At 39.9% G+C, this 24,695-nt stretch overlaps 2 protein-coding genes across 3 annotated transcripts in view; one reads left to right on the forward strand and one right to left on the reverse strand.

The window, feature by feature from the left end:
• Window positions 1–4,113, forward strand: part of fgf14 (fibroblast growth factor 14) — a 123,604-nt gene extending 119,491 nt beyond the window's left edge. For both annotated transcript variants that reach the window (XM_026912522.3, XM_026912521.3), the window contains exon 5: window positions 1,037–4,113. In XM_026912522.3, the coding sequence (XP_026768323.1) occupies window positions 1,037–1,182 (146 nt within the window). In that variant the 3' untranslated portion in view covers window positions 1,183–4,113. The remainder of the gene's footprint in view (window positions 1–1,036) is intronic.
• Window positions 4,114–4,371: 258 nt separating this feature from the next.
• The window catches only part of itgbl1 (integrin, beta-like 1), a 50,395-nt gene continuing 30,071 nt past the window's right edge, over window positions 4,372–24,695 (reverse strand). The window contains exons 8-11 of the mRNA XM_026912520.3: window positions 17,418–17,534; window positions 10,461–10,607; window positions 9,229–9,342; window positions 4,372–5,904 (exon numbers count right to left, since the gene is read on the reverse strand). Of these exons, the coding sequence (XP_026768321.2) occupies window positions 5,816–5,904; window positions 9,229–9,342; window positions 10,461–10,607; window positions 17,418–17,534 (467 nt within the window). The 3' untranslated portion in view covers window positions 4,372–5,815. The remainder of the gene's footprint in view (window positions 5,905–9,228; window positions 9,343–10,460; window positions 10,608–17,417; window positions 17,535–24,695) is intronic.

A 24,695-nucleotide genomic window follows, 5' to 3' on the forward strand; every position in this document is an offset into this window, starting at 1 on the left:
TTTTAACCTTTCACTCAGAATTCAAGTCAAGTGAGTGGCTAATATCTATAAGAACTCAATAATAAATAACTTTGATAATGGTGGTTTGTGATTTCCATCACTGTAACAAAATTTAAAAAAAAAAGTTCTCAGACCCCCATTGCTTTGTTTCACAGACCCCACTTTGAGAACCATGGCTGTGTGTGTGTTATTGTTGTTATATGAGTTCAAAGTAAGGTTATATAAGCCTCTTAATGCTTTGCTAAGTCAAAGGTGGCATAAAGTAAGAGTGCAAAGGACTACAATTGATTACAGAATTTAGAAAAGAAAAGTACAGGAAGATTCATATTCATTCGGTTTTCTGCTATAAGTCTAAACCCCGAACCCAATCCATGCCACGCAGGCATCATTCGTCAAACTTGGACTGCCATGTGATGTTTTACTTCCTGTTTGAAATGTAGCTTGCAGTGATGAGCGGCCTTTGAAATTTACAGCCATGGTTTGTGCGGAGCTGATAGGATTGTCCTGTCCTTGTATGAGAAATGTCGACACTTTATTGTGGCTCAGCAGATGAGACGCATGCCACTTTCTCACATGCTGATTTGTGTGCATTATATAGCCACAAATACAGAAAGGCCACCTGTTTGCAGCCCGAGGTAAGCAAGAGATCGGAGCCGTGCAGCGGCTTGAGTTAAAACAAGGGCTTTTTGGTGCAGAGCTAAGCTGAGTTTCTGTTATATAAGCAAGAGAACTTATCCTGGGAGATCAGGCCCCCCTCTTTTCAGAAATGTGGCATTCTGTCTGGAGCCTGTCTGACAGGCTGCCTTAAACTCTGACAAAGTCACACTGGCTCTGTCAGAGCTGGCCTAATGAACACTCACTTCTCACCCAAGCATCTTTCAAGCTCGTACATGGAGAAGGCAGGCATTATGCTCGCCTTTTAGTTAGTTACAGGCTCATTATTTTACCTAGGCTATTGTTCACACGTGTGTGTGTATGTGTGTGTGTGTGTGTGTGTGTGTGTGCTCGTGTGTGTGTGTGTGCTCTGCTCCTGCAGTCGCAATGTACCGAGAGCCATCATTGCACGATGTGGGAGAGACCGTACCCAAAGCCGCTGCACCTCCCGCTAAAAGCACAAGCGAGCCAGCCGTGATGAACGGAGGCAAGCCCGTCAGCAAGGAGGCTAGCAAGCCCAGCACATAGCCCAGCCTCGGCTCAGAGAGAGAAAGGTGCTCTCCTTCTCTCTTGTATGGATCTGGTCCAGACGAGCCCCTCTCCTCCTCTCCTCCTTTTCTGCTCTCCTCTGACTTTCTCCATCCACTTGGCAAATCGATTGCAGAAGCGTGGCCAAGCGTAGCGACGAGGAGGCTTCGACTGGATGAATCAGCTCAACCCGCACCATGGAATGCCCCAGCAGATATGGAATGCCTTTAACCCCCCGAACCCCACCCACACCCCTCCCCCTGCCTGCACATACAATAACACGACCCATTTTTCTGTGACTGTGACAATCCATGAGAACGAAGAGTGGAACGGCGGCCGTGGGTGCGTTGAGCAGCGGCCATCTTTGTCCCGCTGATGGTCACCCGTGACTACTTTTTTGAGCCCTGTAACAGAAGCGTCTAATTCAAATCTATTTTCTATACACAGTGAACACCAGCTATGCTCTGGGGAAGTAAACTACTGACTGACTTGCAAGAAAACAGGACTGTCGTCCTCAAATTTTTTATAGAGTTTCTTCCTGTGTCTCCTGCTCAGTCTTGCTTTCTTTCTTTTTTGCTTTCTCTTTCATTGGTCAAACTCGCACTCTTTTCTCTTTGTCCAGTGCTAGAGAAAACCTTTGCAGGGGCTACGTGTGATTTTTCTAAGAACCCTAACATCCATCTATGTGAACATATCCAGTACACCCACACACACACACCCCCATCCACCCACCCACACACACACACACACACACACACACACACACACACAGACACACATTACTTATGTAAGACTGAGGTGCCAGTGGTGGCTCGCTTGCAGGGAATAATTCAGGAGGACTGGAGTCACCACAGAGCCTATAGAAATGCGAATTAGCTTAGGCTCAGCACTGTTTCTCTTTCTTGATTGAGCGTGTAGAAAGAGACACTGGAAGCTGATTATTCACTAAGGGGATTTTACCTACAAATCCACAACTACATGTTGCCATCCTGCAGTCAGTGCATGGACCTGAATGCACGGAGGGGCCTGATGCATATGTGTTCACATATCTCATATCTTCACCAAGCTGGCATATAGAGGAAGCCAAATTCTATTTTTCTTTACTGATAGCTTAGAGCACATGCTCTAGGAACATGTATAGGCCTTGTAGGCCTCAGGTCAAGGCACTCCCCTCATGCTGAACTGTCAGCCAATCCTGGTGTTCACTTAATGGGCCTTTTTGTTCCGCAAAAGCATGGGCAAGGTTAGTATTGTGTTCTATTCATGACGTATGATGCAAATCAAGAAATGGCTTCACTGTATGAAAAATTTTTTAAAAAGCTTTAAAAATAGACATTTAATGACTAGCTATCATAATTAAACAAGGAGAGTTTTTTCCTAGCTCAGCATGCAGAGTCCAGTACTGCTCATATTGGCCTATTGTGTGCCTGTGATGACCTCTAACCCAGCATGCAAAAACATGTACCCAGTCTGTGCTGGGTTAAAGGTGCCTCATGCCCCCAAGAAACACACACACACACACAAACACACAGAGTGGCTTAGTCAATCTATAAACACTCGTCTCACTTCCTATTCTTTTGTAATGATCTTGATTATGAATTTTACCAAAGTTTAGCAATCCATCTGAGAATCCAGACCCACTGACTGCAGTAACATGCAGTGGGCAGCACTAAAACCTCACCCACTCTGTCCAGTTTTGCTTCTTTGCTCACTGTGACAAATATTCACCCTCACAGCAGAATACACTTTGCCTTTTTTGAGTAAATCCTGGATGAGTGGGACTGTAGTCATTAGAGTATACAGTTCATTTGACTAAACACGTGGGGTACCTATCAGTTAATCACCTGCATGCTTTTCCTTAAGGACCAAAAAAAGGGAAAGGTACAATGGATCGTTAGGCTGTGTAGGTCAGCATTGAATGGGCATGTTATTCAAACGTTCTTTCATCCTACTTTGTCTGGATTGAAATCATAGCACTTTCAATTCTGAGTTATCATTTACTCACGACTTTTAGCAAATGATCAAGGATTTTCTGAATCTCTGATCAGATTTGATATTAAGCCTGTCTTGCTTTAATAACTCTCATAGTTTAATGAATAAGATTTAGAATGTTATTATGTAGACTGAAGCTGGGCTGCTAAATTGCAAATATATCCAAGGCTTCATTTGAAGACCTGTATTTTCGGGAATTTATTGGGATTATGAGCTACTTTCTATATTAGGATGTATTGAAGCACATTAGTTTGACTTACGTATTTGTACAAAGCTGTGTTGCTAGAATGACATGCAGTGCTGTAGACAAAGGGAGTGTAAAGCATATGAGTTGAGTTGAGAGCTGCTGTCCCACTTCCACAACCTCCACAACACACACTGATCATTCTATCAGATGAACTCTACATGCTGGGCTAACCTGCCCTTCAAACCAGTTGACTAGTCCTATGAAGGCTGAATTTATTTTTGTAAATGACTGGTGAGTAAATGTACATCTGGTTGTCAGTCTGTTTGGTTCCTTTTATTCTCTCTCTCTCTCTCTCTCTCTCTCTCTCTCTCTCTCTCTCTGTCTGTCTCTCGCAAAAATGTTACTGTGTTCTGTTCCATGCAGGTGATGTGTGATGTTGTCTGTTCATCCTAAGGAGCTACCACATAACATGTTGTTAATTCTTTTCTTTCTCCTTGTTCATATTTTTTCTTGGTAACGTCCTTGTCATTTGTTCTTGCGTTTCAGTCGTTAGTGTGACCATTACTTCATCTTTTGCATGGGAAGATGATGGCATTTAAGAAATGCATGTTGTAGGCTATGTGTATCAAGAAATGTTGGTATGTACTGCTAATTTTACATACATATATGCAAAGAGTTTGTCTGCACTGTACAGTTTGTGTTTGTTGTATACACAGATACAACATATTGAATAAAATATTTATATAAAGGTGTACTGTAATGTCACTAAGAACCTTAATGCAATATTATGTGCAGTATATTACTGCACTCAGCCTTTTTGATGAGCAAACTGTTGGCTAATAGTGAACATTGTGGGTCTTAATTCCCTTATTTTCATACTTCCTGGTCTTTTGTCCTGTAATATATGATATGTGAACATGCGAGCATGGGCATTTATCTCAAAATGACCTGTCTACACATTGCACATCCTTTCTATCATCAGTTCACTGTAAATTGATATATTTAACAGATTTATGGCATTTTATGTCAAAGTGGTTTATTGCAGAGCTTTATACATTTGCAAACATGCTGTTTTCGTTCTTATTCTCATATTAACATTTCACGGTAACTTGTTTTCCAGGTTTTCGGTAACACTTCAGTATACGCGGAGACATATTACACATTAAATTACAGCTGACGATGTAAGAAGTGAATACAGCAGTTATTCGACAATCTTAATACCTTATTAGTTCTTTATTTAATGTTCTCGTATTTTTACGTTATACTGTAGATCAGGGGTATTCGACTAAAATTGGTAAAGGTCTAGCTACATAAACATGTCTTACTTGAAAAGGTCCTGATAAGCGACTGCATGGTGACAGCAGTTAAATTTTAATGCTTAACCATTAATGGTTAGTTCATGAATATAAATAAGACACATCAATTTGAAGTGGTTATGTTTTGCTTCATAGTAGTGACCACTTTTGACTAGCGCCATGGCCTGATAAGACATCTGTTTTTAACCTGACGCCAAGAATAAATATATACTGTGCTTCTCCATGCAATTGTCTTTAAACATTCTGTTTTTTGTCAACTTATCAACTGTTTTTTTTAACAAACCACGTCATCACTTCATTGATCAGTCCATAGAGGGTAAACGAAAGAAAAATCTAGAAACCCCACATTTCTCAATAAGCTACCTTAAGGTTAGTAATTTTATAAATGCACGTGATTGGCTGCAGCAGAGGATCTGCTATGATTGTTTATGGTTAAAAACAGTAGTCACACTGAACTATGGCCAATTTTCGAGTGCTCAGTTCGATCCTCGGAAAATTTTTCACTGGGTCTGCATCCAACTGTGGACAACCTCTTCTGTATATGTTTACCAGCTTCTGCTTAATAACTGCTGCTATGAATTAATATTTAATATAGAACCTTCTATACTGAAGTGTTACCATGTTCTCTTGAGTGATACAGTATATTTGAAGCACATTTAATGGTGTAATTGTAGTATCACCCACCTGAGTGCAAGGTTAACCTTGTTTTCATCCATTTAACCCTTTTGATTGAGGCAGAACTGTAACAAGCTCATATACACTCAGACAATGATCTGACAAATAATCACATCAGTAATAAAACCCACTGTTTGGACCCTGCCCATGTACCTGCATTTTCCTGTGTGGCGTTAGTGAAAGTGTGTGTATGCATTCATTCCTATAAAAACATTTCATAACATATAGTTGTAATAGAAACAAAAGAATTACAAGGTAACGTGTCTTCAGACCAATGTCTCTTGCTCATATTTGTTTGACTTGCATTAAAAAGGAAGACCTTGTTTTAATAAAGGAGATTTGTAACCAGTACAATGAATACTGTTATATACATGAAGCAGGTTCAGAGTGATTCTGTTCCCATCTAACATTGAATCCTGTTGAGCAGCCCTTTTTCTGATGAACAAACAGTCTTTAGAAAACGTTAGTACTCTTCTCCCAACCAGATTTCACAGGCATTCCCTGTCCAGCCGTCCCAGCACTCACAGGTCCCGCAGTTGCACATGCCATTTCCTGGAACAGGATGTGAGAAGAGGAGCAGGAAATTAAATGCAACAGTCTCTCCATGACCTTCACGATTTCAGTCCTCACTACCGGTTTTTACTGCACTTTCTTCTTAGCAACATCTAAAAACGACTCTGTTTGGTTACTGGGTGACACATGAACAGGGTTGGCTTTTTATAAACAGCTTGAATTCCTATCTGAGAATAAAGAACAAAGAATCCAAATTAGAATATTCAATCCAGTCAAAACACTTTCTCATGGCCTTGTGGGTTGCGTGATGTTGCCTATTCATTATTTATTTTCTTTTTCATCACTTTTATTTCTCATTTATATGACATGAGTAGTGAAACTGGCTTTGTGAGAGGATTGTTACTGAGAAGTTTTGAAGGAGAACCAGTGTGTCTCCCTGCAGGCCTGAATACACCTGGCTGGCTCACTGCAGGTGGAGGCTGCTGTGGGAAATTGCTGTATCACTCCGCTGAGACAAACTGTTCTGCTGTTGAATCTGTTATTTCTACCCTGCTGTTTGACTGGCCTGGATGCTTTAACCAGCTCAGTCACACATGCTGACCCGCTGTGTCAGAACTGGGTGACTTAAGACTGGTTTTCTCTATGTTTCCACTCTCCAGCTTACTACTATACTTAAGCATGAAATATAAAAAGTTGAAACCCATACTCACGACATCCTGGTTCAGACGAGGGTTTGCATGTCTACTCATGTTTACTAGTAGACCAATAATTCAGTCTTCTTTTTCATAGTTAAAGAAAAAAATGGTTTCAGGACATCACTATTTTTAGGCTGTTTTATTTGTGTAGTCATATACAAGTTATAAATTATATTTCCAGCCTCAATGTTAATGACAAAAGTGAAGAAATTGAATGTTCAATTGGATGTTGGAGAGTTTTCCGCCATGTTCAACTCTGCTCTCAGTAGTGTCTGAAAACGAGTCTGGATTGGCCTCTTTGAGCTGGCATGCACCACTGAGTTGACTATAAATTAGCTGATTGGGATTGGAAAGTGATGTGCAACCCGTGGCTCCGAAAGCACCCTTTCACACAGATCTGCTCAGAATAGAATTCACTCTGCCTCAGTGCACTTACATTTTATTTAGCTTCAAAACACTTCATGTAAAGTGTTAACAGTCAATTAAAGCAAAAGAAAATAAGTTGACGGTAGAATGGGCTTCATCTTGTCCTAAATATATTCAGACTAACAAAGTACAAACCCCAACTAGTTGACAGCTCCCCACAACAGAGCCTATTATTAAATGTATTTATTGACTAGTTGACTAGTCTATGCAACCCCTACTTCAGATCCGTTCTAGCATTAGCAGACACAAAACAGCAGTGAACAGAAGTGTTTGTAAAATATAGAGAGATTTCTAATGCACTGGAGTAGCAAATGTTGAGTATGATTGAATGCAAAGAATTAGGCTTTTAATGTTGAGGTAGAGGTTTTACCCTTGGTGAAGATGCTTCACATCACCACTAAAACAGTTGGAATTTTAATCCATGGGGCATGAAATCAAGCACCAGGCATTCCTAATACATTGAATTTTCCACATCACTCATCAATTTATGAGTAATGAGAATCTCAGCTGGAGAACCCATGAAATTCGTGGATGTGAAATTAGTATTCGTAACCTGGCAGATACATTTTACATCATTATGCTTTTAAAGGTTGAGTGCATTATTGCTGCCTTAGGAGATGCAAAACACTGCCTGCTTATTTGTATTTGCATTTTTGTCTATTGAAAAAAGACATTATTCCCTGTGCAACATATGAAGTTGACTTTAATAATCATTATGCATATGCTAATTATGGCATACGCCCTAATCACTAATATGCTAATCACTGACATTTAACAGATATTTATAAATTCCCTTTGTCGATTTTGTGTCACCCCTTGTTTCTAATGTTTGTGTGGGAGGAACAAGATAATTGGTTGAATGACACTGCAATAAATAATGAAGCCTGGAAACCTATAAGTAAAAAAATTTTAAACAACCAGATGTCCAGATGTCTTCAGGGCCAAGAATCGGAGCCATAATAAATACTTATTGAGTTTTCTATTATTGGTCAGGAACTAGTTTTAAAGGAAAATCACCACTGTCCCCAGAGTTTCCTTCCTGCTGGACCCCAGCCAAGGCCATTAGCAGGAGAGAATGAGGCAGTGAGGCTTTACTGATTGGACAGATCTGTCTTGGCTTGGTACTAAGCAATCTAATCCACCAATGAAGTTGAAGTAACATTCAAACAACCAAAACACACTGCAGTCGAGCTGGAAGAAAGGAGTGTGTGTATGTGTGTGTCAGAGTGTGTGTGTGGAGCTGTTAAAAGGTCTATATTTGTGGTGAAACCCTTTCTAATGTATATAGTCATGTAAACTACAGGATTTCCTTAACTGAAGTATCTCAACCAGAAGTAATTATAGCATTTTAAAATCCCCAAGGTGGCAAAAAGTGAAAAGAGAGAAAATCACATTTAAATATTCCATTCCAAATGCCTAGAAGTAATTAATATTTGTCTATTTAATTTGCATTTAATTTAATATGTAATAAAAAAAATATATCCCTAATAAATATCTTTTTTCATTGCCTACAGACTGACAGGGTATTCAGAAGTCCTTGATTTCTCTGTTGTCATATTTATATTATTTCAGTTTGAATGATCTTAACCTGATTTAATATCACCCTTATAAAATAGGTTATATCAAGCAAACACTGTGCCTACATCTACAGTTGTGGGAAAATAACATTAGTGGCCCTTTATCAAAAACTATAAATCTATGACGGAAATCAAGTTTGATCATAAGCATCGTCAACATCGTCAACAGTGTCTCTATTACAATGCCAGACACACTGGTGCTGAAATAATTACTAATCAGTTGTGTGAGTTCTGTCCTGTTGGCTAAATGTCCCATATATATATATATATTAACATTGAAACATTGCAACTTTGTCCTCTGCCATCTCTACAGTAAAAGTAATGTGTATGTACATCGTGGATAATTTGACAGCTGGTTTTCAAACTGAATTTGTTAGGTCTATGTCCGTTTCACTATGGCACATAACCAACAACTTGATCAAAGTCAGACATTCACTGTGAGAGGAATGTAGACTTAGCTAGCAAGCTAGCAATTAAAACATCTTCAGGCATACTTAGAACATTCATAAAGTTCTTCTACATCATTTTGGTGAAATATATTTATGCTTTCCTGAATTAGAAGTATAAAAGTATGCTAAAGACAGAAAAGCCCAAATGGGTTGGGTTTGCAATGACATCTGACAGGTTTCCCTGGTCACCATTCATATATGAACTTCTATACATACCTGTACAGATCAAGCCATCATGCTGGTCACACTCCCTGTCATCACATTCACAGAAATCGCCCGAAATGTACCACTCCTGTGGTGAGCAGATGCACCTCCCGCAGTGGCAAGAGCCTGAAAGCATATGCTTGGGCTTATTATATTGGCCCATTTCATATAAAACCATCACAATAATGTATCTGTAACATTTCTGCTAACAGCTCCTGTGAATAAAAGCAGCTTGTTAAAGGTTTAATATGCTGCAGTTACCTGTATAATGCAGTTGTTGGAAGAGATCTGCTTACTACTTGGTCAAATAGAAATCCACATCCTCAAATGGCAATTAGACAATCCTCCATGAGACCATCACTTTTTTCATTTATTCTTATTTAAATTACAGTTGTATTCCAAAGACAGTCAGGTGGCCTTTACATAACAATCCTCATGCTAGCACAAAAGGCATTGCATGCGTATTAAAGATGAATTGTATAGCCACTTGAGCTGCACACTATGATCTTTTTTTTTACCTTTTCAATTCGCAGTCTAGCAAAAGTGTCTCCGCTCCTGACCTGACTTTTCCTATAAAAGCATATAGCATCATGATGACTTTTCAAGGGCAAATGTTGAAGATGGAGAAAAGTGTTATAGTCCCCTTGTAGGTGGAGAATCCCTGAGTCTCCTTGTTTCTCAAAGCACGAAAAGGAAAGCTGCAGCTCCTCCAACTCTCCTATTTATACATTTAAAGGATTTTCAAAAAGAGCTTATTTTCTTTTTGCAGTCTGCCTTGTAAAGATGTGTTTGAGACCTTCTATTTGCAGTGGATGAACATAAATGTACTCGTCTTCATTTGGATGCCACAGGAAGAGCAATAAATCTGCTGATACAGCTTTCTGTCTGTAGGTTTGCTTTGCTTTCTTTATTTTGCCAGTTTAGACAGTAGATCTGTAGTTAGGCCTTACTTCAAATGACTTGCATAATGCATGCAGTAAATGCCAAGGATTGTAGTAGCACAGCATGGAAGGAGCCAGTGTTCTCTGTGGTAGCCCTCTTTATCCATTTCCATAAAAGCTATAGTGCACTACACACAACCAGAGACAGTCTCTGTGGTGCATTCTGACTTTATGGCATACACCTGTACTTTATGATTGCTGCACTTCCATTGCACCATGACAGGTAAAGTGGAGCACCACAGTTCAGCTCTCCCACCTTTGCTGTCATAGATAAAGTGCAGCACTGGGAGAGCTCTGTCGTACCTTTTCCGGAGCACATGACGCCGTGGGCTGTCTCACACAAGTTCTTGCTCTGTTCGTCAGTCATGTTGCAGCTACGGGGGAACTGGCAGTGCTTTCCAAACCATCCATCACTACAAATACAGCGGCCACAGGAGCAAAAGCCATGGCCTGAGGGGAGGAGGACCACACAGCCACACACACACACACACACACACACACACACACACACACACATACACACACATGTCATTCTCCTCACCTATGAAACAACAAAAGTATGCGACATTTTGACTGATCCAAGAGCTAAGCAAATGTAATTGGTTCAAACAAACAGGTGCTGGATTCCAGACTAGCTATTGATGTTGTGGTGCTGGGCTTTAATCATAGCTACTCAGCTTGAGTCATAGGTCAACCATGGATCCACATGAAAGTCTGGCTTGCACTAACATACTCAGAGCTGCTTAACAGTGCTATAAATGTCCCATGTGATTCTGACATCAGTATGAATCATGGCAAAACTGCTATTATTATTATTATTATTATTATTATTATTATTAGGGGTCAGAGCATGGTAGGTGCTGGAAGCCTTTTGTAATTGTTAGGATTCTTCTTTATTCTTATTACTTTTCTGCCATAAAACAAATTGTTCAGACCAAACTGTAAGTCATACAGACATGAAACTTGGACAGTACTCCCGCCCGCTATTCAGACAAGCAAGATGGATGCAATCGACCTAATGGTGGCGCTATAGCACAGGCGTTTATGGCCTAAACCGAATTTATCTTGGTGCTGCTCACTAATTTGCATAACTACTCCTAGGTTTTTTGGCCTATCTTCACAAATTTGGAGTCAAATTACTCAACAGAGTGTGGAGCTCAATAATTATCAAAACCATGTCATGGCACCCAAGTACTGTCTGAACACTTTACCATTGGACCACTCAGGAGTTGGTGTGTTTGTCTTTCTGTTTTTTGGGTTTTTTGGGTTTTTTGGTTGTTTGGTTAGTTGTTTAGTTGGTTGGTTTGTTAGTTCTATAGTTGTTTAACTGGTTGGTTGATTGGTTGATTGGTTGTTCAAAGACATTTAAAGACAAATGCCACAGCTGCACATTAAAATCAAGTTAACCTGAATTTGAGTCAAGGGGGTTTAAAAACAATTTGAAATGATTGTTCAAATTATATTGTGAACTTGTATAGTGTAAACGCCAGTACTTCTATACTGGATTAAAATGTGCTCACATTAAAACTTAATGCATAATTTATTGTGGACCTCACATAAGTAGACTTGAATATTTAGTATATTCAGATCTGTAGTCTTCATTGTTGTTTCTTTCGTACAGCAGTACAACAGAAGCAAAATATGAATAATTCAGAAATAGGTTTCACAGGTTTCATGACCGACTCTGTCCTTTTCAGAGTTTGGGATTGTTCATGTGTGTGGGCTTTATAGCAGGACAGTGGAAATGTGATGCAGGGGCTGTATGAGTGTTGGCAGGGAGTAAATGAAACACTTTTCGAAGGCTGTGAAGTCTGGAGTTTCTCTGTTGTTGGAGGGAGAGTCTGAATCAATGGGAAATGAACAGTGAATAATAGAGTTCTACCTGCAGCTACTGCTGCTTCCTCTCTCCCACAATTTCAAGGATTCCCTCAAGATTTAACTGGGCAGAGAAGTGTATATTTTCTTGGATATTGAAGTGCAACTCGGTATAAAATGAAAAGACCTACAGTGAGGATATAGTAAGTGTTATTGCGTTTGTTGGTTGGGAAAATGCTAAAAAAAAAAAAAAAAAAAGCTAGCTGTTCACAGGCTTTCTAATAATATGATAAAGATTCATTACAGTTGAAGTTAAAATAATATTCTGTAGATATAGGGATCTTGAATGGTACAGTAGAAAAGCATTCACACTATTTTCAGGAGATCAAAACCCGATGATGGCTCAGCCGTCTGCGGCCAGGAGCAGAGGGAGCAATTGGCCGAGTTCTCTGGGTGGGAGAAATGGCAAACTCTCTCTCCCTTGTCAATCACAGTGACACTAGACGATCATGTGTATATATAAGCTCATGTATGCAGAAGAAGGAAGGTGGCACTTTCCTCTGAGTGTGTTATCCTGCCCTGTGATGCAGTATGAGAAGCTTGAAAAAGACACAGTTGGCTGGCTTCACGTGTCTTAGAGGAAGCACTGCCTTCACCCTACATGGTTGGTAGCTTGTGTGGTAGCATGGTTGTGTGATAGGGGAGAGCTAGCTGGTGGGTGGGAAATGGCAGGGGACCAGATTGCGGAGAAAAATAGGGAAACATCCCGAAAAAATCATATAGATGACATGGTAACCTGCTAGCCTTCTTCCTCTCATCCAGCGTTATTTTCGAGGGATGGAGTTTAAAAGGCTGGAGTGTACAGTTGGTGAGGCTGCACGCTTGGTTGCCTCAATCAGTCAGCCTATGAGAGCATTTAATTGCTTTGGAAGAGTGGCACCCCTACCCTTTCAATTAAACTGCACCTGTGATTCTACATTTCCAAAGCAGAGAATGCAATTTGCATGCATGTGCTGTCTTCAAGCCTTTCATGTCTGGCTTTGGAGCAATGTATAAGAGAAATCCCCCCTGCATGACTGTGCATGTGGCTATTGCCTTAAAAAATGTATGACTGAATTTAAATGCTGACAAAATACTTGAGTACTAAAATATGAAATGAATTTATGCAATAGTATCATCACTCACCATGTCAAAACACGTATAAAACCCCTTATAATTTGAGTGCACACTTCTTTTTAGATGCTAACTCTCTAACTGAATCAGCCAGGCGATTAGCTGATATTAACTTTTCACCAGTGAGAGAGTCACAGGGCTCTGTGTAGTGTCTGTGAGAGGAAGTGGAGGGAGTGTGTGGGCTGAATCGGCATTAGTGAAGGATGACCATGTTCCCTAGCTCTCCTGTGATAACATGCTCTAATCTGCATCAGCAGAGCTTCATGCATATTTAAAGTCCATTTTTCAGGCATGCCCAGACAGGCCAGTGGGTCGAGTGTGCCCGCCGGGCCCTGTGCTACTGTCACTTAGGAGTATGACACAGTGAGCCTGAGGAAAGCGCACAGGATTAATAATGCATCCACCACCCAAAAGGAGGAACATCTGCCTTGGATGCTGCAATGCATCACACCATACTAAAATAGTACATAAAATAACAACAAAACAGCTATTCATTAGATTGTCTCTAATGGTTCTGGCTCAAAGAGTGCGATCTGAACACTGTGCTGAATTTGCGTGAACTGGTTGAACTTTTGAATCACTTAAAGGATGTAATATTCTGTTGACAGAGTGTGTCTTTTGTTCTGTAGTACTGCTGTAACACTTAAAGTGTTGATGCCAACAAAAAATGGACAGTAATAGCCAGAGCCTGTTTCAGTTAACCAATTGTATTGTATGGTAAAAAGTAAAGGTTTTTAAAAATTTCACTTTATTAGCAATACCAGAGCAGCCTGAATTCTTCATGTCATAGATTCTACAAGGTGAGAGTCTGGTCCATGTTAACATGATTGCATCACATAATAGCTGCAGATATGTCAGCTGCATTCTTGCCGTGAATCTCCCATTCTTTCATCCCAAAGATGCTCTACTGGCTTGAGGTCTGTTGACTGAGGAGGCCACTGAAATACACTGAACTCACTGTATTCTTCATGGAACCAGTTTGAGATGACTTGTACTTTGGCACAATGTGCAATCATGCTGGAAGTAGCCATTATAAAATGATAAATTGTCGCTATAAAGGGACTGATATGGTCAGAAACAATACCTAGATAGGCTGTGGCATTCAAATGATGCTTGATTGGTATTAATGGCCCCATTGTGTGCCAGGAAAACATTACACCACCTCCACCAGCCTGCACTGTTGACACAAGGCAGGTTGGGTCCATGGATTCATGCTGTTGATGCCAAATTCTGACCCTACCATCTGCATGTTGAAATTGAGTTTCATCAGGCCAGCTGACATTTTTCTAATCTTCCGTGAGCCTGTGCCTACTGTAGTCTCACATACCTGTTCTTTGTTGGATCCTGATATGGTCTTCTGCTCGTGTTGTGCGTTCTGGGATGCTGCTCACCACGGTTATAAAGAATGTTTATTTGAGTTACCATAGCCTTCCTGTCAACTGGAACCAGTCTGCCCATTCTCCTCTGACCTCTTTCACCACCTATAGTACTGCCAATCACTGAGTGTGCCTATTTTTGTTCTTCACGCCATTCTGTGTAAACTCAGAGACTGTTGTGTGTGAAAATCCCAGGAGATCAGCAGTTTCTGAAATACACAAACCAGTCCATCTGGCAACAACAACCAAGCCACAGTCAAAGTAACTGAGATCACAGTTTTCCCTCATTTTGATGTTTGATGTGAACATTAACTGAAGCTCTTGACTTGTATCCGCATGATTTTATTCATTGCTCTGCTGACACATGATTGGCTGATTGGATAATTGCATGAATGAGCAGGTTGTTAATAAATTGGCCAGTGAGTGTATAAAGGCTCATCTGTAAGTGATTGTATGCTTGGAGGTTACTTTGCAGATTTATGAGCACGGAGGAAAGTGTCCAGTTTTATCAAGATAAAGTGGTTTAATAAGGTCAAACAGTTAACTATATAGTATGAACTCAGAAATCACTCAAATTTGATTTTGGTTAAAAAAAAATGGATGCATTTTATTTTACAGTATGGTATGTACTTATAATTTAATACAGTCAGTAAGTATAAATTAATAATAATAAAAAAAATCGGATCTATAATTTTCATACTGAATTTTAAAAATGTAGCAAAGTGAAATCTATCAGGTTTGTATAGCAGCTGCCACAATGCGATAATTATTCAGAATTTACCAGGTAATACTGGAGTACTTAAAAATAATCCTTATTGCGCAGTTTTCAAGTTGAATATGTAAGCAAAAATGTGAAAAATACCCCATAAACATCAGCGTATATTAATAAGAAGTAACATAACAGTGGTTAAGTCCTTGTGTTATACTGTTTGTAAATGTATATGATTGTATAAGTAATCAGTTATTAACATGTTATGCCAAATATGAATTTTAGCATTAAATGCTGACATTTTTTTGTTTATATTACTTAATATGCACATACATTTCCATCGACACCAACTATTACTTGTAAAGACTACATAATTACCCAGTTCAGTCCATGTAATTATTGCACAGTAACATTAAGTTCTCTTTTTGGCACTTTCAGTCCAGGCATTGCTTATTTAGAGCTCTTAAATAAGATGGCATGGGGTGAATGTTTTGTCACAGGGTTTCATTTATGCCTAGAACAGTGACACCAGTGGCAGAGGGATGCAGGGGAAATAAAAGACAATAATCTCCTTGGCCTGAGAGTGAAAGTCATGGCAAGTGATTATAGCCATCTGGCCTCTGGCTCTGTGCACAGGAGACCCAGTGCATGTGACACACACAAACAAAGTTTTCCACACACACTCCAAGGGGTGACAATATGTAGCCCACATTAAAACTGAGGTAAGGGTTAGACCTGACAAGGCTTCTCTGCCGTAGCTGCTTTGCCCTAGTGTACATGCAGTGATCTTTTCTTGTGCACTCGGCTACAGAGCCATGAGAACTCGACAATGTCTCTGAGATTTATCAGAGCTGAGACACCAATTAGAACTGATTTTCTCCTGAAATTTCACCCCATAATATTAGAGCCTTGGGTATTTATACCAAGGCAAACAATTACAAAGTTAAATTCAGTTAAAAAGAAATGAATTTTGCAATATCATTTTTTTTAATCATTTCAGCTCTTTGCTCCTGAGGGAGGATAAACTTCAAAGGTTTTGAAGTAGTCACAAATTCAGTTTGTAGATTTCAGAGCGTATCTGATCAAATACAGATCTGCTGACTCAGCACCCCAGTCCTTTTGCTTCCAGGTCACTTTTAATCAATCCCTATTGTGTGTATATCAAAAGGTGAAATAAATATCAGCTAAATCAGGGCAGATGGAGCATAGTCGCTGCCCTACCTGATCTATAGAGCTACATTGATTGGGTTCTTCTTCACATCTTTAGGAAATCATTAATGTCTGATCTCTGAAGTGCACCTCTTTCTTCTGTGTATCCACATCCTGCTGCAGGGTCTGTACAGAGTGACTGATTGCCTAATCATTATCACTACTCCTGAAGCCTAGTCAATATGAGACACGGTAAAAGGCAATGTTGAATGAAGTGAGTCAGGGAATATTAAAAGCTATTAATTGACTGCACGATGTACTGCACATCTCAGCTGCTGTAAGATGATATGGTATGAACCTCAGGCCCATGTGGTTTACAAGCTAACATACAGTCTGTCATAGCCAAGACAGTAGCAACCAAATTTAGCCCCTTGTTCATGTGGAATTGCTCACATTCTCCATCACAGCAGCTGTGATGAATGTCATTGAAACTAAGCTGTCTGGTACCTAAAAGTCTAGGTCTGTTGCAGTTTGGCCTGCACTCCAGGATGCAGAAAATGCCCCCTCATTTTTATCTCACCCAATTCTAATAGCTGAGTTGTTAGAACTGATGACTACATGTCCACTCCAGACTGTCTTTCATACTGTCACTCAGTCCTTTCTAGGGCTGCATGATATAGATAAAAATATATTGTGTATAATTATGTTATATAAAGCAAGCTCAGGGAGGACAGAAACCATTCCTATCATTCTATATACATTTAATATTTTATAACCTTCAGACTCTGGTATTAAATTTCACTGGACTTGTGCAATGACAAGATGCTTTCTATTCTAGCTAAAAACAATGTATTTTGAAAAAAAGGTGCAATTAGTATTTTGATACCAATTGATAGTCCCAATTGATAGACACACACACACACACACTTGCCATGACATGAAATGATGGTAGTGCATGTAATGCCATTTTATCTCAGCTGGAAAGGATGGTCCATGGTAATCCAGTGTGTGTATATTTTTTGTGCATGCACTACTTACCGCCGCAGATGTCTTTGTTCACGTCCTCACACTGCCGGTCATCACACTCACAGGTTTTGCCATGAACACGGCTGTCTCCTGGTGGATGGCACGTGCACTGTCCACAGGCGCACTGGCCTAAAACATGCAAACACACACATGGAAAAGAAGAGATTGATAATTAATATGTAGTGCAAATTCATTCTTCATTCAGTAAACTTAAAGAGAGATGGTAAAACATGGCTAAATCTTGTGCTGTGTTTAGTTTCATCTCCTTTAAGCTGCACTAGAAAATATCTGAGAAATGTCTAAATAACCCAACTGTGTTCTTTATAGTGATGCTTCACACTCAGCGAGATTGTCGCAGATAACAGCAGATCCAATGTTGTGGGTAGTAACAAAAATAATGTTTATGAGTGCATCTAGCTGAGTGTATTTCTATCATTAATGAGCCTATTACAGCTGAAGCATTCTGTTGATTGTGTATCAACAGTGGGTGTTCAGGTGGCGAGAAACAAACCCCCCTTCCGTTTACACTTACGTCACGGTCCAGTCACACTTTCTCAGTGACAGCGTGTGATATTTAGAATTGGATGATTTGTAGGCCGTTAAGTGGTGCTAATGTCGTAATTGCTTTCTGTTATCTCATCTTTCTTTTGCCATTAAAGACTCAATTTTAGGCAATTAAATTTATCATTTGATTGTGGGGTGGTAGAGGAATGATGATATTATAAAAGGTGTCATGATAAGGAAATGATCAGATTTCAACATGTTCCCAATTATGCACCTGCCCCTGTGCAGAAGATATTTAGAGGCAATTGTCCCCCGTGGCATGCTTGCTCATGATAATGAAGACAGACTAAAACAGTAAAATGAATGCCATATACAGTGCTAACTGCATCACAGCCAATAGCTGTCACCATCCAAGCAGCATGGTTCTGCCGGTAGAAGACATCTGCTATGGCACACAAATATAAATTCTTTGACTATTCATTATTCGCTGAACATGAATGGGTATCCATGAACACAGTAGATATACAGGTATATATACATAATTAAAATCTACATAAATGTGTCCACATTACATTTAGCTGAAAACTATTGTGGCTACTGAGTTTATCATTTTTACTACAGGTCAGAATAATATTTAATGATTGTCTTTGAATAAACATCTCTACACCAACCCACTAGAAAGAGAGAAAACAATGATCTTGATTTCCACTGACACGGATTTTCAGCTAAACATACTTTGTGACATTGGATAAGGAAGTGCAGATGGCTTTGGCCTGTGGATATCAGTGTACACGTTAGCACGGCTGCTAAAATCTGTCCGACACTGGCAGCTACCGTGGCTTCAGGCAGGCGGCGAGAACAACAAGCAACGCCCTGTCTGACAAGCACTCAGCCTGCCAAGCAGATAAGCCCCGTCTGCGTGCTGCTGTTACCACAGCAACTGGTGATGTCATAACACTCTTGTCTCATCGATTAGCTTTTGCGACACCACACAGCCCGTTCGGATGGCTCGGGCATTTTCTTCCCACTTAACCGCTGTGTCAGGATCCTGGATTTTGTCTCACCTTGAGATGAGTGGAAGAGGAATGAGAGAGCTGATTAGACCAAGTGAATAGAATTTGGCTTATGGCTGTGCTGGCATCTCATGTAAAGATGACACACAGAAACGGACAGGTTTCGCTACATCTTGTCTTGCCTTGCCTTCTGCTTTTCACCTGCTCAAATTTCACAGTGGGGTTGTTTACATTGCTAAGAGAATATTATGCTAGATTTTATCCAGCCTCTTCAGTCTTACCATACTAGGAACGTAACACAATGTCACAATCTGTTTCTGTACCTGTATCAAAAGTGGGTGTGGTCTAGACCAGTGGTTTGTTTATTTGTTATATGCTCCACAGGAATCACTGGAAAACGCTGAAGAAAAAAAAACCCAGCGCTGTTAGAAAAAGAAGTAATGATGTAATTGTTATTCGTGAATTATAACAACATATAGCATTTTGCAGAACATAACTTTATTCAAGTCCTGAACTTCTACAGTTCCTCAGTTCCATCATTCAGGTTCATAATTGGTCTCAACCAGACACCCTGTGGAGCTTTCGGCTAAACTTTCTATCTAATGTGACCAAATAAGCTAGTCAACTATCTTTCCAAACACTGATGCCTTTCCCAACTCAGGGGACTGTTGTTTACAGTCGACAGCAATAACCACCTAATAATATTTAATCAGATTTACTTCAGATTTTGAGTTTGTTGCATTCCAGAAAGTTCACTGGACTTGCTATCAGCCAATACTCTGAAGCCGTGCCACTGTGAGTCAAAATATTGTTGTTTAAGCTGCATTTCATCATAATGCCCATATGATCCGGGAACACTGAGAATGAGTGATAAAAACATGGACAATGAACATTCAAATTAATATTTGTATATTAACATATTAAGTAATTAAATAGATATTTTTTGGAGAGCCCAGTACAGATATACAGCCCTGAGCCCAGCAAGTGCTCTGTGTGGGTTATATGGAGCGGTGGCTCTATAAATAAAAGCATTTTTTTTTTTGGTGAATTTTGGGCCAGTTAGTATAGAAATATGCCTGAAAATTTAGTTTTATTTTGGAGTTCAGTAAAACAGTGTTTAGATCAGATTACTGGAGCAAACCAATGATGATAGACTGAAAGGGGGGACGGGGGAAATGGGGGACGGGGGACAGAATAGTGCGTCTCTTGTTCGGATCTGTATTTTTATATGTTTAGAGCACATTATATGTTAATTCTATAATTGTATATTGAAGTTCTTCAATAATTTGTATTGTATGGCTACATCCTTATACTGTACATAAAAGATGCTATCGCACACACACAAGTAGGATGCATTGTACATATACAGTGTTTAAACCCCTTAACAGTTGTGAGAAATATTTGAACATATGTACTTAGTGGTATATTCTATACGTAAATAAATAAAGCATATCTGTAGCTTTGAAGAGATTATTATCTCCCAATCCGATCATGCACTGTGTTTTGAGCCGTAACAATTAATCCTCTCAGTATATTTGAGAGACAACCACCCGCTAAGTTTAAATCCCCGAGGAGCAATGCTTGTGCAGGTGCCAGAACAAACTCCGTGCCTCTTTCACATTGAACTTCAGATTATCTTCACCTTGTTACTTAAGGATATTACAGCCCTTAATTCATCAATATTAATGATGTCGTAGGACATTTGTAGTCTCGATGCTCAAGGCCTGAGATTTCCTTTTAATCCAAATACTCTCCTGGGACAGCCAGACCAACTGTGATTTATGCTATAATATCAGTCACAACTACTTTTAGTTAAAAATGGTTAAGCTTTTTCACCTCTGGTCGCTATGAAAGGTTGTAACCGTTAGCAAGTCAAAGTGTCACTCTTGCCTCAAAGACTTCTAAGAAGGAAGTCTAGAAGGCAGAGTAGATTGGCTGCATAAAGCATTGCCATCTTTGACATTAAATGACAGCGGTGCTCACCAAGCAGCCACAGTGCACTGGAGTCTTGCTGTGTGCATCTTGATGTGCCTTGCCTTGCATGAACCATGCAAATAATGCCTCCGAGGCACCAGAGACAGAAAATCCGCTTCCCAACCCTCTGCTTTTGAAAAGGCCAAAGAGAAATGACAAGAATCAAAAAGCAGCCCTGTTTCAAGCTTGTGTTTCTAAAGAAAAACATTACATCACCAAATGTATCAACCTTTTGCTGAGTAATATGTTCTGTGCCAAAGGTTCAGGGAGTTGAAATCGTACAAATGTATGGTAATAAATCCTGAAACCCTGTTCTAATTAGGACACTTTCAGAGATGTGACTTTGATCTTACCTCAGTGTGATCACTCCTCTGGAAATGGGAAATGCACAAAGCAGTCAATACAGGTGGGTATATGGCTGCAATTTAAACATCCCTAAAACCAGCTGTAACTGAAAATTTTAATGCTTGGTTTATGCTTCCTCAGAGGTGATTCTGAGAGCTACTCAAAAAATCTCAAAAGAATACTCGGTATATCTTAGCTATTTTCAGGCTGCCCATCAAACATTTGGGGCAGAGAGAACATAGCATGTGGTTACAGTGGAAAATGGATGTTTCTTCTGTTTTTTTCCCTATTTTGTATGTTTTTGTTTTGTTCATTCAAATAAAACGATGGCCGCTTTTACTAAGATGGCACAGTTAAGAAGAAGAAGAGAAGATCATCTTCTTCTTCTTCTTAAGATGGCACAGTTGCAGTTTTTGCTGTGACTTCATCTGACAAAGACCAATGGGAAACATTTAACAGGACAGGAAAGCCTGCTCAGAAAAGATTGTTGACCAACCACATTACGGCTTTATACACTGCTCAAAAAAATTAAAGGAACACTTTGAAAACACATCAGATCTCAGTGGGGAAAAATATCATGCTGGATATCTATACTGATATGGACTGGGTAATGTGTTAGGAATGAAACGATGCCACCTCATTTGATGGAAATGAAAATTATCAACCTGCAGAGGGCTGAATTCAAAGACACCCCAAAAATCAAAGTGAAAAAATGATGCAGCAGGCTAGTCCATTTTGCTGAAATTTCATTGCAGCAACTCAAAATGATACTCAGTAGTTTGTATGGCCCCCACTTGCTTGTATGCATGCCTGACAACGTCGGGACATGCTCCTAATGAGACGACGGATGGTGTCCTGGGGTATTTCCTCCCAGATCTGGACCCGGGCATCACTGAGCTCCTGGACAGTCTGAGGTGCAACCTGGCAGCATCGGATAGACCGAAACATAATGTCCCAGAGGTGTTCTATTAGATTTAGGTCAGGCGAGCGTGGGGGCCATTCAGTGGTATCAATTCCTTCATCCTCCAGGAACTGCCTGCATACTCTTGCCACATGAGGCAAGAGAACCCAGGACCCACTGCACCAGCGCAGGTTCTGACAATGGGTCCAAGGATTTCATCCCGATACCTAATGGCAGTCAGGGTGCCATTGTCTAGCCTGTAGAGGCCTGTGCGTCCCTCCATGGATATGCCTCCCCAGACTATCACTGACCCACGACCAAACCGGTCATGCTGAACGATGTTACAGGCAGCATAACGTTCTCCACGGCTTCTCCAAACCCTTTCACGTCTGTCACATGTGCTCAGGGTGAACCTGCTCTCATCTGTGAAAAGCACAGTGCGCCAGTGGTGGACCTGCCAGTTCTGGTGTTCTGATTGTTTGGTCAGAGACATTCACACAAGTGGCCTGCTGGAGGTCATTTTGTAGGGCTCTGGCAGTGTTCATCCTGTTCCTTCTTGCACAAAGGAGCAGATGACGTTCTACAGCCCTGTCCAACTCTCCTAGTGTAACTGCCTGTCTCCTGGAATCTCCTCCATGCTCTTGAGACTGTGCTAGGAGACACAGCAAACCTTCTGGCAGTGGTATGTATTGATGTGCCATCCTGGAGGAGCTGGACTGCCTGTGCAACCTCTGTAGGGTCCAGGTATCGCCTCATGCTACCAGTAGTGACACTGACCCTAGCCAAATGCAAAACTAGTGAAAAACAGTCAGAAAAGATGAGTAGGGAAAAAACCCATGTAAAACCTGTAAAACCATTCCTGTTTTGGGGGTCTTATCATTGTTGCCCATCTAGTGCACCTGTTGCTAATTTCATTAACACCAAAGCAGCTGAAACTGATTAATGACCCCCCTCTGCTACTTAACTGACCAGATCAATATCCCAGGAGTTTAATTGACTTGATGCTATATTCTGATTAAAAAGTGTTCCTTTAATTTTTTTGAGCATTGTATATTCAGTAGGTTATGTGATTTAAGGCTTCAATTTTTTTTCCTTTGACCTCTTTAAAGGAATAAGTCTTGGAATTTGGCCTTTATAAATGATACTAATTTTAAAATTAGTAAATAATAAAAAATAATAAAACTAATAAAAAATAATAAAACTAATAAAAAACAAAACAACCCCTAAACATCGACTCTGTAAGAAACAGCTTTATTGCACTGACTTGAAAAAGCAAAGCTGCTCCAAACAACCTTTGAGTATATTGTTTCATCAAATGAATTTGAAAGTGATTTCACTTCGCAGCCGCTAGTGTTTGAATTTACTTCTCATGTACAAACCCACGTAAACATAGGTTCTATGTACCTCTACGTAAGATCTCCTGGATCAACTAGAGTACTAGGACGATGGGGTAAATACAAGTATAAGGTCAAAGACACAGCTAGGCTGTCCGAGACACAGCTTCACACATCACTACAGGACAATCATTGCAGACATGAGCAGACAATTCAGATGCTTTGGATTCCCAGAGCAACTCTTCTAAATTGGCTCCTTGCCTCTCTCGGGTGTTCCGTAGGCTTTGGTGGCCTGATCAGAAGGAAGCGTAATGAGGCTTAACGCCTCTTCATGGCTGTTGAGTCTAATATAATTTTACACAAAAATAAATGGTGTAAACTTTAAACTAAGGGACATGTATAGAGAAATGTTAGAAAGCATGTCTTTTTCTATTCCATCAATCTGTCAGGAACTGAAAATCCCCACCTGAATACAAAATGTTGATATGAAAGTTTATGCAAGGTAAATAATAGCTTCTCTTCTCCACAATGCACTCTTTTTTTCCATTGTGACTGGTGCAGCCTGAAGAGAGAGGCAAACTTTATTTTGGTACTTTTTGGCCTTTTTCAGAGATAGCATTTGGAAGGCCTTAATCAGAGGAGGAAATGAAAGGTCAGGCAGGATGGAGTCATGTTTAGCTAGGGCATCTGGAGGCATCCTCTAATCAAACTGCCATTCAAGTGCTGCCCGCTATCAGTGGCCACATGACTGCCACAATTGCAGGGAGCTGTGTGCTGAACATACTAATAAAGCCTGTCCATAGCCATAAGGAAACAACAGTAGCCATTCTTAATGCCTAAGACCTATATATATACATATATATACATACATATATATATATATATATGGTCCAAATTTTTATTTAAAAATGAGGAATTGTCAAGGTGTTGATATCAATGAACTATAATAAAATAATCTGATAACTGATTATGAATAAAATACCTATGAGACCTAAAAATGGACAGTAATATTCTGCACAATGATGTTTTTTAAGGCTAGTATGAAGATTGTTGGAGACTCAGCTTTGTTCTCAAGTCTATTAAGTCCTTATTGTGAAACACTGCTTTGTCTTTGTTCACAGAGAAAATCACCATCATGTGACTCAGGGAGAGTGATTGCAATCAGCACTAATTCAGCTGATTTGTTTTAAAAGATTGCTCATTATGCCAGGCAGCTCCA

The sequence above is a fragment of the Pangasianodon hypophthalmus genome, chromosome 5 (genome assembly GCF_027358585.1).
Source record: "Pangasianodon hypophthalmus isolate fPanHyp1 chromosome 5, fPanHyp1.pri, whole genome shotgun sequence".
In the NCBI taxonomy this organism is placed as follows: Eukaryota; Metazoa; Chordata; class Actinopteri; order Siluriformes; family Pangasiidae; genus Pangasianodon; species Pangasianodon hypophthalmus.